The sequence below is a fragment of the Pristiophorus japonicus genome, chromosome 20 (genome assembly GCF_044704955.1).
Source record: "Pristiophorus japonicus isolate sPriJap1 chromosome 20, sPriJap1.hap1, whole genome shotgun sequence".
Classification (NCBI taxonomy): Eukaryota; Metazoa; Chordata; class Chondrichthyes; family Pristiophoridae; genus Pristiophorus; species Pristiophorus japonicus.
The window spans coordinates 16,676,827-16,690,912 of NC_091996.1; the positions used below are offsets into that span (position 1 = coordinate 16,676,827).

General features: G+C 43.3%; 1 protein-coding gene across 6 annotated transcripts in view; it reads left to right on the forward strand.

The window, feature by feature from the left end:
• fnbp1b (formin binding protein 1b) overlaps window positions 1–14,086 on the forward strand; it is a 337,119-nt gene that overhangs the window by 226,620 nt on the left and 96,413 nt on the right. For all 6 annotated transcript variants that reach the window (XM_070863799.1, XM_070863797.1, XM_070863796.1 and 3 more), the window contains one exon: window positions 4,836–4,982. In XM_070863799.1, coding sequence (XP_070719900.1) covers window positions 4,836–4,982 — 147 coding nt within the window. The remainder of the gene's footprint in view (window positions 1–4,835; window positions 4,983–14,086) is intronic.

Below are 14,086 nucleotides of genomic sequence, written 5' to 3' on the forward strand. Positions count from 1 at the left end.
AATTCCTGATCTTTTCCAAGTCAGGGAATTATAATTAGCAGTGTGAGCCAGGACTAGCAATGAGAAAAGCATTGGTGAGAAGAGCTCACTGTGAGCTTGTGGGGGGATGGGACATGGTGGTGGGGGGGGCGGGGGGGTGGTTGCTGAAAGCACGGAAGATCTGGGAGATGGTGGATGTAGCAAACAGTGCCTCTTTTACTGAAATTGGGAGGGGAAGAGTGTCTCTGTGAATGGGAGAAGAGTTAGAATGACTCAGTGGGATCGAAGTTGAGGGAAGACACTCTGAACTCGGTGGGGGTTATTAATTCAGGAGGAATAAAAAGCGAAAACCTACAAATGGTTGGAATCTGAAATAAAAATAGAAAATGCTGAAGAATTAACCTCTCCCTTCTCGGGCATTAGTAGACTGTGTATTTCCACTGTTCGAATTTAGAAAAGAAAACTAGTTCCAGTGTGTTGCGAGACACCTTGAGGTGTCACTGTATTATCTACATTTACGGCAATACATGTATAAAAACTTGTGTTGTGAGTCCCACTTATAATTCAGGGAAATATTTTGTGATCTTCATTGTATACAAGTGTGACTTTTGAGTCCTAACACACACTTTCCTTTGAGATGATAAAGGACTCATTGCACACCAATTATTAACTTTTTTTAATTAAAAAAAAAATCTGACCTCGGAGGAGCACAATGTTAACTTTAGTAATAGGAAAAAAAATTCTGATCCAAACTTAGATTGTCACTGGATGATTAACATAATTACCCAGGAACAAAATGAGAACGATATATCACAACAAGCGGATCAATATAATAATTGATGCCTCATGATTTTTGGCAGCTACATATTTTCATTAAATTACAGTAGCACTGATTTATCCTCTGATTTGTCCTTGAGTCTTTTAAAGGATTGAATCAGATTACTGTTATGCTGAGGTTTTCGATATACTTCAGGATACAGTGTCTACTGATCAGAAAACAGATGCTATTGATAACCAAGCGATGGACAATGCACCAAGCACTCTGCCTCTTCCTGGGGCCCTGCCACAGAAACATAGAAACATAGAAAATAGGTGCAGGAGTAGGCCATTCGGCCCTTCTAGCCTGCACCGCCATTCATGGCTGAACATGCAACTTCAGTACCCCATTCCCGCTTTCTCACCATACCCCTTGATTCCCCTAGTAGTAAGGACTTCATCTAACTCCTTTTTGAATATATTTAGTGAATTGGCCTCAACAACTTTCTGTGGTAGAGAATTCCACAGGTTCACCACTCTCTGGGTGAAGAAATTCCTCCTCATCTCGGTCCTAAATGGCTTCCCCCTTATCCTTAGACTGTGTCCCCTGGTTCTGGACTTCCCCAACATTGGGAACATTCTTCCTGCATCTAACCTATCTAACCTGTCTAACCCCGTCAGAATTTTAAACGTTTCTATGAGGTCCCCTCTCATTCATCTGAACTCCAGTGAATACAAGCCCAGTTGATCCAGTCTTTCTTGATAGGTCAGTCCCGCCATCCTGGGAATCAGTCTGGTGAACCTTCGCTGCACGCCCTCAATAGCAAGAATGTCCTTCCTCAGGTTAGGAGACCAAAACTGTACACAGTACTCCAGGTGTGGCCTCACCAAGGCCCTGTACAACTGTAGCAACACCTCCCTGCCCCTGTACTCAAATCCCCTCGCTATGAAGGCCAACATGCCATTTGCTTTCTTAACCGCCTGCTGTACCTGCATGCCAACCTTCAATAACTGATGTAGCATGACACCCAGGTCTCTTTGCACCTCCCCTTTTCCTAATCTGTCACCAATCAGATAATAGTCTGTCTCTCTGTTTTTACCACCAAAGTGGATAACCTCACATTTATCCACATTATACTTCATCTGCCATGCATTTGCCCACTCACCTAACCTATCCAAGTCGCTCTGCAGCCTCATAGCATCCTCCTTGCAGCTCACACTGCCACCCAACTTAGTGTCATCCGCAAATTTGGAGATACTACATTTAATCCCCTCATCTAAATCATTCATGTACAGTGGAAACAGCTGGGGCCCCAGCACAGAACCTTGCGGTACCCCACTAGTCACTGCCTGCCATTCTGAAAAGTCCCCATTTACTCCTACTCTTTGCTTCCTGTCTGACAACCAGTTCTCAATCCATGTCAGCACACTACTCCCAATCCCATGTGCTTTAACTTTGCACATTAATCTCTTGTGATACCTTGTCGAAAGCCTTCTGCAAGTCCAAATATACCACATCAACTGGTTCTCCCTTGTCCATTCTACTGGAAACATCCTCAAAAAATTCCAGAAGATTTGTCAAACATGATTTCCCTTTCACAAATCTATTCTGACTTGGACCTATCATATCACCTCTTTCCAAATGCACTGCTATGACATCCTTAATAATTGATTCCATCATTTTACCCACTACCGATGTCAGGCTGACCGGTCTATAATTCCCTGTTTTCTCTCTCCCTCCTTTTTTAAAAAGTGGGGTTACATTGGCTACCCTCCACTCCAGAGGAACTGATCCAGAGTCAATGGAATGTTGGAAAATGACTGTCAATGCATCCACTATTTCCAAGGCCACCTCCTTAAGTACTCTGGGATGCAGTCCATCAGGCCCTGGGGATTTATCGGCCTTCAATCCCATCAATTTCCCCAACACAATTTCCCGACTAATAAGGATTTCCCTCAGTTCCTCCTCCTTACTAGACCCTCTGACCCCTTTTATATCCGGAAGGTTGTTTGTGTCCTCCTCAGTGAATACTGAACCAAAGTACTTGTTCAATTGGTCCGCCATTTCTTTGTTCCCCGTTATGACTTCCCCTGATTCTGACTGCAGGGGACCTACGTTTGTCTTTACTAACCTTTTTCTCTTTACATATCTATAGAAACTTTTGCAATCCGTCTTAATGTTCCCTGCAAGCTTCTTCTCATACTCCATTTTCCCTGCCCTAATCAAACCCTTTGTCCTCCTCTGCTGAGTTCTAAATTTCTCCCAGTCCCCGGGTTCGCTGCTATTTCTGGCCAATTTGTATGCCACTTCCTTGGCTTTAATGCTATCCCTGATTTCCCTTGATAGCCACGGTTGAGCCACCTTCCCTTTTTTATTTTTACGCCAGACAGGAATGTACAATTGTTGTAGTTCATCCATGCGGTCTCTAAATGTCTGCCATTGCCCATCCACAGTCAACTCCTTCAGTATCATTCGCCAATCTATCCTAGCCAATTCACGCCTCATACCTTCAAAGTTACCCTTCTTTAAGTTCTGGACCATGGTCTCTGAATTAACTGTTTAATTCTCCATCCTAATGCAGAATTCCACCATATTATGGTCACTCTTCCCCAAGGGGCCTCGCACAACGAGATTGCTAATTAATCCTCTCTCATTACACAACACCCAGTCTAAGATGATCCCCCCCCCCAGTTGGTTCCTCGACATATTGGTCTAAAAAACCATCCCTTATGCACTCCAGGAAATCCTCCTCCACCGTATTGCTTCCAGTTTGGTTAACCCAATCTATGTGCATATTCAAGTCACCCATTATAACTGCTGCACCTTTATTGCACGCACCCCTAATTTCATGTTTAATGCCCTCCCCAACATCACTACTACTGTTTGGAGGTCTGTACACAACTCCCACTAACGTTTTTTGCCCTTTGGTATTCTGCAGCTCTACCCATATAGATTCCACATCATCTAAGCTAATGTCCTTCCGAACTATTGCCTTAATTTGCTCCTTAACCAGCAATGCTACCCCACCTCCTTTTCCTTTTATTCTATCTTTCCTGAATGTTGACTACCCCTGGATGTTGAGTTCCCAGCCCTGATCATCCTGGAGCCACGTCTCCGTAATCCCAATCACATCATATTTGTTAACATCTATTTGCACAGTTAATTCATCCACCTTATTGCGGATACTCCTTGCATTAACACACAAAGCCTTCAGGCTTGTTTTTTTAACACCCTTTGTCCTTTTAGAATTTTGCTGTACAGTGGCCCTTTTTGTTCTTTGCCTTGGGTTTCTCTGCCCTCCACTTTTCCTCATCTCCTTTCTGTCTTTTGCTTTTGCCTCCTTTTTGTTTCCCTCTGTCTCCCTGCATTGGTTCCCATCCCCCTGCCATATTAGTTTAAATCCTCCCCAACAGCACTAGCAAACACTCCCCCTAGGACATTGGTTCCGGTCCTGCCCAGGTGCAGACCGTCCGGTTTGTACTGGTCCCACCTCCCCCAGAACCGGTTCCAATGCCCCAGGAATTTGAATCCCTCCCTGCTGCACCACTGCTCAAGCCACGTATTCATCTGCGCTATCCTGCGATTCCTACTCTGACTATCACGTGGCACTGGTAGCAATCCCGAGATTACTACTTTTGAGGTCCTACTTTTGAATTTAGCTCCTAGCTCCTTAAATTCGTTTCGTAGGACCTCATCCCTTTTTTTACCTATGTCGTTGGTACCAATGTGCACCACGACAACTGGCTGATCTCCCTCCCTTTTTAGAATGTCCTGCTCCGAGACATCCTTGACCCTTGCACCAAGGAGGCAACATACCATCCTGGAGTCTCGGTTGCGGCCGCAGAAACGCCTATCTATTCCCCTCACTATTGAATCCCCAATCACTATTGCTCTCCCACTCTTTTTCCTGCCCTCCTGTGCAGCAGAGCCAGCCACAGTGCCATGAACTTGGCTGCTGCTGTCCTCCCCTGATGAGTCATCCCCCTCAACAGTACCCAAAGCAGTGTATCTGTTTTGCAGGGGGATGACCACAGGGGACAGAGTTTTAGTTACCAGTGTACTAAGTACAGAAAGTTAATTAATTAATAATTCATTTCAGAAAATTCAAGATCTGGATGAGAGAAGAATAGTCAAAATTGGAGAATCAATGAAGACCTTTTCTGAGGTTGATAGACAGGTCATTCCCATCATTGGAAAGTGTCTCGATGGAATCACAAAAGCAGCTGAATCTATTGACGAAAAACAAGTAAGTCTATGTACAAATTCAATATAAGATATGCTGTGATTGGGCTTTGAGAGTGTAGATTATATTTTGGGCAGTTTAATGTTGTAAAATAACCCTTTTCTGTCATATGATGCGCTTCATCAAGAAACCTAGTAGCCATAAATAGACAATAACAAAATGGTAAAAGTCTCGTGGCAGAACTTCAAAAAGACTATAAACACAGAACTTTTTGTAATTTTAAAATATTTACAACAACCTCAGGATTTTGATCATTGCAAACTGATGAGGCTTTTTTCTCTCAGATTATGAAGTTATCTGAACTCTTAAAATGTCACACAACTTTGCAACATAACCCTGTTCAGTTATTAATCTACAGTACAGAGTGATGCATGCCAGTTGTTTTGTGTGGACAATAAATTGATATGACCGACTAATGCAGCTTCAATTGAGTAGTTTCTCGCATAAAATTGAAATAGTTATCCATATTGCTTTCAAATTATTTTAGTTGCATCCTTTGACGCTACAGCATCCTGATTGGCTGAACACTGTAGGTTCAAAGTACATAAAAGAAAATCAGCCCAACTGCAGATACCAGGTCAAGACCCTCTGATGCACGAAATGGTATCAACCGGTCAGCCCCTTCATTGTGGTGTTGGGAGCAATGGAAATGTCTTTCGCACTGGCCAGTTGTCAAACCTATACTGTTTCAGCCTTTTCAAAGCTGGAAACTGCAGGACCAGTAAAGGACAATGTATTTTCAGATAGCATTGTCTTTTATTGTCCAGTGGGGGGAACAGATAGATTAAGGTTTTGGGTGTGGCCATTAAAAACTGAAAAATAAGAGGACAGGCATTTTCATTAAATCAGAAAAGAGGGAGGGGATAAAATATACACACAAAACCAAAGAGGAATCATGAGCAAAGTGATGAACATTAGTCACATATGGAGAGACACATTCAGACATTAATGGGGTGACCAAATGCAGATTAGGTAACCACTTTGCCGAACGCCTCTGTTCTGTCCACAAATGCAAACCCAAGATACCTGTGGCTTGTCACTTTAACTCCTTTGCCCATCCACACTCTGACCTCATACACTGTTCCAGTGAAGCTGGCTGCAAGTTTTAAGAACAATATCTCATCTTTCTAGGCACTCTACAACCCTCTGGTCTAAACGTTGACTTCAGTAACTTAAGACTTGAACTGTATCCTTATGTTGAACCTGGTTTAATTCCACACCCGACCCTTGGGTTTTTCATCTCATTCATTTTTCCGGGCCTCCCACTTCCATTGTTATTTACACACACTGTCTCTCTAAAGTCTTCGGGCTGGATTTCCGGTTGCCTAACGTCTCAGTAAGCGGCCAGAGGGGGCATTAATGGGATCACAAGAGGTTAAAGACCAGGAGCGCAGCACTTAGTGCCCCGACCGAAAATTCATTAAAGGCTCACCGGGGGTGCATGGCTGCTCTCGATCACTCCGATCATGACATATTTCTGGTGCAACGCCCACACTTGCATCCCAGTCAGAAAATTAGGTGCTGCCGCCAAGAACAACATCTGGAAAAACAGTCGGTACAGGCTTGCAGAGTCGTTAACTGGCGGCTACTTAAAGGGATGATGAAGTGCTTCCCTCGGAGGTCAGAGTCAGTGCAAGAGAGGATGGTGCGTGAGCCTCCGAATTTGCAGCGGCAGACAGACATAACAGTACAGGTTGAAGAGAAGTGATGAAACCATTAATGGGTGCATCACTACGCTACGCCTTTAAGACTCTGCTGTTGCCGGGTTCTGACTCGGAGTTCCGTGCATGTGCAATGGGTCTGCCAAATTTACTGACCAAACTTTCGTTATCTCCAGCCCCCTGCCCGCCCCCCAGCTCTGATGTGCAATGGCAGATTTAGCGCCCCTGTCAGTTCATCGGCCAATTCTGATGAATTTCTGGGCAGAGGGTGCAAACTTTTTCAAGGCGCTAAAATTACTGCTCCGCCTTTGTTACCGCGCCAAATGAGGCGCGACCAAATTTCTCCCCCTTAATGTTTCTGTCCATTATTTGACTGAGGTTATGATCCATTCATGATTCCTTTCTGGGTTTGTCTTTTTTTTAAGAATATATCTTTCTCCTCTGCCCCCCCCCCAGCAACCCCTTTTCTGATTGTATTAGCACATTTGTCTGCCTCTTAGTTTTCAGTCATGAGGATGAATCCACACATAAAACACTAATCTGTCTGTTCTCCCCCATTGATGCTGCCTGACCTGCTGTGTTTATCCAGCATTTTTGCTCCCCATACTTAATTAACTGGTGCAACGTTTATTGGACTTGTCTGTTGCTTAACTATTATAACATATTACATAAAATTACCTCGACTGCAACTCAGAAACAGGCCATTCAACCCAACTGGTCTGTGCCAGCAGTTATGCTCCACACAAGCTTCCTACCATCCCTCTTCATCTAACCCTGTCGGCACATCCTTCTTTTCCTTTCTCTTGTATGTGCTTATCTAGCTTTCCCTTAAATGCATCTATGCTATTTGCCTCAAATACTCCTTGTGGTAGCGAGTTCCATATTATTACCACACTCTGGGTAAAGAAGTTTCTCCTGAATTACCTATTGGATTTATTGCTAACTATCTTACATTTATGGGGCCCAAGTTTCCCCAGGAGTTGCTCCTTTTTTTTTTGGAGCAACTTGATTTTTCTGGAAAACCTTTTTAGTTGCAATTCTGGCCATTTAATTTGCACCAGTGTAAGTGAGTTGGTTAGTATTTTTTTTAGTTCTGTTTTTTTTCAAAAGGGGGCGTTCCCAGCCACCTACCCCTGTTTTAGGCATTTCGCCAGCAAATAGTTGCTCGAAACTAACTTAGGCCAGCGTATGTTGCCATTTCTGTCCACACAGAAAAACCTTACCTAGAGTTAAGGAATCGGCGCAAGTAACTACATTTAAAGCACTACCAAGCACCAAACAAAGCACAAAAAGTAATAAGCAATTAATTAACAAATAAAATAGAAGGAACCCTGCACCTAAAGCACCAAGACCAAAGTAATAAGCAATCAATAAATAACACACAAAAAAAATAGAAGGAACCCTGCACCTAAAATACCAAATAAAAAATAGAAGTCCTACCTTGGGGAACGCAGCGGGCCGCCGATAAGGGAGCCCATTCGGCCAGGGCTAGGGACAGCGTGCTTCTGGCCCCTCCCACACAGCCTGCAGCGCGTGCTCACAGATTCGGCCTGCCAGGAGCTACTGCACATGTGCGCATACTCTAAAGAAAAGAGTCCAGCCATTCCTGATGAGATTATTGCAGAGTATTAGTCTGTTTTTTTTAAGGTTGTAATAATCATTATTATTGGCATAATTTCCCATGCAAAACTAATTTTCTTCTGCTGGATTGCGGTTCTTGTTTGATGTTGCAGTGTTTTTTGTTGCGAGCCTCCTCCGATCAATTAGCAATGCTTTTGATGAGTTTTATCAGCTCTCGGCTGGACGACTGGATGAATTACCTGGCTCAAATGCTGCATTTTATATTGGAAAGGAAGCATTGACCTAGTTCATCTCAGTGACACATTTTGTGACGAAATCCCAGGCTTTCTGCTTGCTTGCCTTCACAACTGAAGGGCAAATGCATGAAAACAATGAGCTGTTAAAGAAAGGATGCCCGAGGGAGGAGTCAAATCTTGTAATCTGTGTCATCTGACTTTTTAATAATAAAATTGAATATCTAAGGCCTTGGTGTCATAGGTTTTTCATATAGAACTTCCTTTTATCATCAAACCTTATCCTGTAACCCCAGCTTTCTTTTTTTGTGCCCATCACATGTTTTTTGTTGATTACTGTATATAATGGGAGTTCCAAAGTACAGGATGATGAATTTTCATGTAATTCATTGAAGCAAGCAAACTGTGTTACTTACGATGTTATGTGACAAATCCAATACACTCAAGGTCTTGCATCATTAATATCTTTTTACGGTTTGCACTCTTGTATTCCCTTCTATATCCTAAAATTGATATTTTTTAATATCTAACGTGCCATTTATTCAGACATGGGTGGCTGCAACCCCATTAACAGGGGTAATTTTGAAATAGGAGTAATTTTGAAAGAACAGTTCCCGTAAAGTCAAGTTTAATTACTGACAGAATTTTAATTTTGTCTCTGCAGAAATCCGTGCTCTGCTAGACCTATTTTTCATGTTTATGCAATGTGAACAGATCCACAGTTGTTTCATTAGTGAAAAATAAATGCACATTGATGAAAGTCACTGTTTAGCAATTTACCAGTATATCACAAGACATAAAACTTATGATCATTGCAAAGTATCTTTTTTTTTGCTGTCATGTAAACTGTAAAGCATGATGATCACGAGAGACATGAAGGCAGCTATAAAACAAAGTAGTGGTTGACCTTTTTTATTTTGTGAGCCTGCTAGTTTTAGGACTGATAAAATTCTCAAGAACCTGAAGTTGATGGAGCAGCACCATGGCACTGTGGAGTGGTGAGATGCAGTTTTGATCACCCATTCCACTCACTACTAAAGGGAGGCACTGAGCAGGGACCAGGAAACTTGGAGGTTCTTGGGAACAATCTGCTCTCTCTTACCTTTTTGTATTCAGCTCGTATGGCATCAGAAGAGTCCAGAGACAATGTCGGTTGCTTGATCATGCAGGAGAGCAAACACTGGCATACACCAGCAGGGGTTTGCTGAATAGCAGTCAGGAATTCTGGCTGATTTTCCCCTTCCTCGCCCAACGCATTGATGCCAATTGGAGTGCCAGCAACAGCTGTTCCAACTGACATCGCCTAACTTTGCACAGACCTTGGAAGTGAATCCGGGGGCCTCTGGTTTCTATGGTTAAGTACTATAACCATGTTGTTCATTTACCTACTATGCCATTAGGCAAGTGGAAGTCCTGATTTTTTCAGTTGCTAGTGGAAATGTTTTTTGTAACTACACTACAGTTTAGCTTGAAACAGATGACTAGCCATCAGTAATAACTTACCATAAATACATGCCTGCTGAATACACAGATGATTGCAAACTTCTAATTAATTAAAGTGATTTCCCGTTACTAAATTTTCTACTTCACTAACTTGTTAGTCTGTTACCTATGGAAATACGAGAGGTCTGTTTGATTCATGGGGCTGCAGCCAAGGCCAGGAAAGTAAACCTAAACCTAAACAGCATGAGGATGATAAGAAATGGGATGCACTTTATGGCAGCAAGCCCAGAAAAGGGATGCTTCCAGTTGATCCATGATCCTGTATCAGAGAGGCACAGTGACCCCTCATCCGTACTGCCTTAGATGTGAAAATATATATTGTTTCTGTGGATTTCTTTGCATAGGTTTATGGCGCAATCTGTTTCTCAGTAACTGTTTTGTATATCACGCATGTGAGGTGAACTGAATTGTTATATGTAGTTGATTTGTAAAAAAAAGTTCACAATAAGAAATAAGCAAAGGCTATGGGCCCTGACAACATCCCGGCTGTAGTGCTGAAGATATGTACTCCAGAACTAGCCGTGCCTGTAGTCACGCTGTTCCAGTGCAGCTATAACACTGGCATCTACCTGACAAAGTGGAAAATTCCTCAAGTATGTCCCGTCCACAAGAAGCAGGAAAGTTCCAATCCGGCCAAATTACCGGCCATCAGTTTACTCTTAATCATCAGAAAAATTATGGAAGCTGTTGTCAATAGTGCGCTCAAGCAGCACTTACTCACCAATAACCCACTCATTGATGCTCAGTTTAGATTCCACCAGGACCACTCTGCTCCAGACCTCATTACAGTTTTACTCCAAAAATGGAGAAAGTGGTGAATTCCAGAGGTGAGATGAGAGTGACTGGCAGAATTTAAGTCAATGGGAATCGGGGAAAAGGCTCCACTGGTTAGAATCATACCAAGCACAAAGGAAGATGGTTGTGGCCAATCATTTCATCCCCGGGGCATCGCTGCATGAGTTTCTCGGCAGTGTCCCAAGCCCGGCATCTTCAGCTGCTTCATCAATGATCTTCCCTCCATTATAAGGTCAGAAGAGGAGATGTTCGTTGATGATTGCACAGTGTTCAGTTTCATTTGCAAATTCTCCGATAATGAAGCAGTCTGTGCCTGCATGCAGCAAGACCTGGACAACATTCAGGCTTGTGCTGATAAGTGGCAAGTAACATTTGTGCCATCTAAGTGCCAGGCAATGACCATCTCCAGCAAGAGAAAGTCTAACCACCTCCCCTTGACATTCAGTGGCATTATCATCGCCAATCTCTTACTATCAACATCCTGGGGGTCACCATTGACCAGAAACTTAACTGGACCAGCCACATGAATACTGTGGTTACAAGAGCAGTTCTGAGATTGGGTATTCTGTGACGAGTGACTCACCTTCTGACTCCGCGAAGCCTTTTCATCATCTACAAGGCACAAGTTTGGAGTGTGATGGAATACTCTCCACCGACTTGGAATGAGTGCAGCTCGAACAACATTCAAGAAACTCAACACCATCCATCAAGCAGTCCGCTTGATTGGCACCCCATCCAACACCTTAAACATTCACTCCCTCCACCATTGGCGCACTGCGTCTGCAGTGTGTACCATATACAAGATGCACTAAAGCAACGCGCCAAGGCTTCTTCAACAGCACCTCCCAAACCCACGACCTCTACCACCTTGAAGGACAAGGGCAGCCGCATGGGAACACCAGAATCAGGGGACACAGTCTCAGGATAAGGGGTAGGCCATTTAGGACTGAGATGAGGAGAAATGTCTTCACTCAGAGTTGTTAACCTATGGAATTCTCTACCGCAGAGAGTTATTGATGCCAGGTCATTGGATATATTCAAGAGGGCGTCAGATATGACCCTTACGGTAAAGGGATCAAGAGATATGGAGAGAAAGCAGGAAAGGGGTACTGAGGTGAATGATCAGCCATGATCTTATTGAATGGTGGTTCAGGCTCGAAGGGCCGAATGGCCTACTCCACCTATTTTCTATGTTTCTATCACCTCCAAGTTCCCTTCCAAGTCACACTCCATCCTGACTTGGAAATGTATCACTGTTTCTTCATCGTCAATGGGTCAAATTCCTTGAACTCCCTCCCTAACAACACTGTGGGAGCACCTTCACCACACTGGTTGCAGCGGTAAAGGCAGCGGCTCACCATCACCTTTTCAAGGGCAATTAGGGATAGACAATAAATGCTGGCCTTGCCAGCAACACTCACATCCCGTTAATTCCCGTGAATTAAAAAAACGATTTGTGCAGAAAACAATTCAGGCTGGGCAAGTGGACTTATTGAAGAGTCTCTGACATCCCTTTTGATAGTTTTGGTGGAAACGAACTGAGAGAATCTGTGTGCCATTTTTATCTTAATTACATCTTCCTGAAGTGACCATATGAAACATTTTGATGAAAGTTATGACATTGTGTTTGTAAAAAAATTATATTTTGAAATTGGCTTGAGTGTCATATAGACCAGGAAGGTCTCAGGATCGAACCCCTAGACCTTGCTGAGCTAGTTGATCTCAGTTTTGGCACGCGTGGGCGAGTTTGCTTGATCTGAGCATCTCTGGGTTAGCGACGGAATGAATAAATAAGCCAGGGATTCCTCTTCTGATCATGATCCAGTAATCTTTGCAAGTGCACAGATGTGGATTTCAGCACAGCAGAGGAATGGGCTGTCCAAGAAGAATGGTCTGCTGGCACTCACTAGCTAAGTTCACATGGGAAGAGCAGGCGTAAGGGCAAGTTATTAGAACCATACCAGATTCATAACCCTGCTTGAAACCGCTCCTTGGGGAGAAAATTGGAAATATTTAAAGGGTCCATTCAACATATACCTGATGCTTAAAAGAAAATTAATTTATTGACTAGTTAAAATAATTTTACAGAACTAGCTCCCCATTTAAAGACCTTCAGCTTCCATATCAAGAAAATTGCAGCTGGTGCACTTCAAAAAGAGGTTTTAATGTTATCCTTAAAAGTGTATCACATTCTTGTTTTAGATGGCTAAAATCCCCACTACTAACTCCAACCCCTAGTCACCAACTCCATGCCTCTCCCTGGCAACTCTGAGGCTGAACCAGACAATTCGCAAGCTTGGTGTCGTATTTGAATCAAGAATAGCTTCCGACCACATGTCCGCTCCATCACATCGCCCGACTCAACCTTTGCCTCAGTTCATCTGCTGCTGAAACCCTCATCCTTGCCTTTGTTACCTCGAGACTTGAGTACTTCCCCCCTCCACCCCCAGTTAACTCCCCAAAGGCATTAATTCTTGCTGGGAATGGTTCTACAAGCTTCATCCACCCTCCAGTACATCATTTAAGTAATGATTTTTCATTTATTACAGTGGACAGTTACAGCTGGATTTTCCACTTCCAACGCCCTCAGAGTTGCGGTAGGACTTGTGCCTGATGCCCTGACCTTGCCATAACTTCCCCAATTTCCTGAGTCAGGGGTTATTAAGCATTCATAGCAGGCTCTTGGCGGGAAGCCCACCAGTTGTCCTGAGCAAAATCTAGACAGTACTGCAACGCGACCAAGAGTGTGAAGTGACATTCATGAGGCAGAAGAGCCCCAAAGACTTCAACAAATTTCCCTCTGAAAGCCTCAGCTGAGACCAAGGTGGTGAATCTGGGCCCTACCCACCTTGCCGGCATATACATGTGGTGGAAAAGCCATGAGTCGTCACTCGTGGTCCTGATGGGGGAGAGAAATTCAGCTCAGAGCAATGAGGCAGTAGTAGGCCTCACCGCCCAATTCTTCCCCTTTTTCTGCTGCTTTCCTGTCTGATTTTAGGTGGAATAGCGGAGTAAAATCCAGCCGCATGTGTTAGCATGCTTTTGGACAGCAAAGAATGACTAAGAAAGCAATAAAGAAAGGAAAGATAGATTACGAAAGTAAACTTGCGCAAAACATAAAAATAGAAAATAAAAGCTTTTACAGATATATAAAACAGAAGAGAGTGACTAAAGTAAATGTTGGTCCCTTAGAAGATGAGAAGGGGGATTTAATAATGGGAAATGTGGAAATGGCTGAGACCTTAAACAATTATTTTGCTTCGGTCTTCACAGTGGAATACACAAAAACCATGCCAAAAATTGCTGGTCACGGGAATGTGGGAAGGGAGGAACT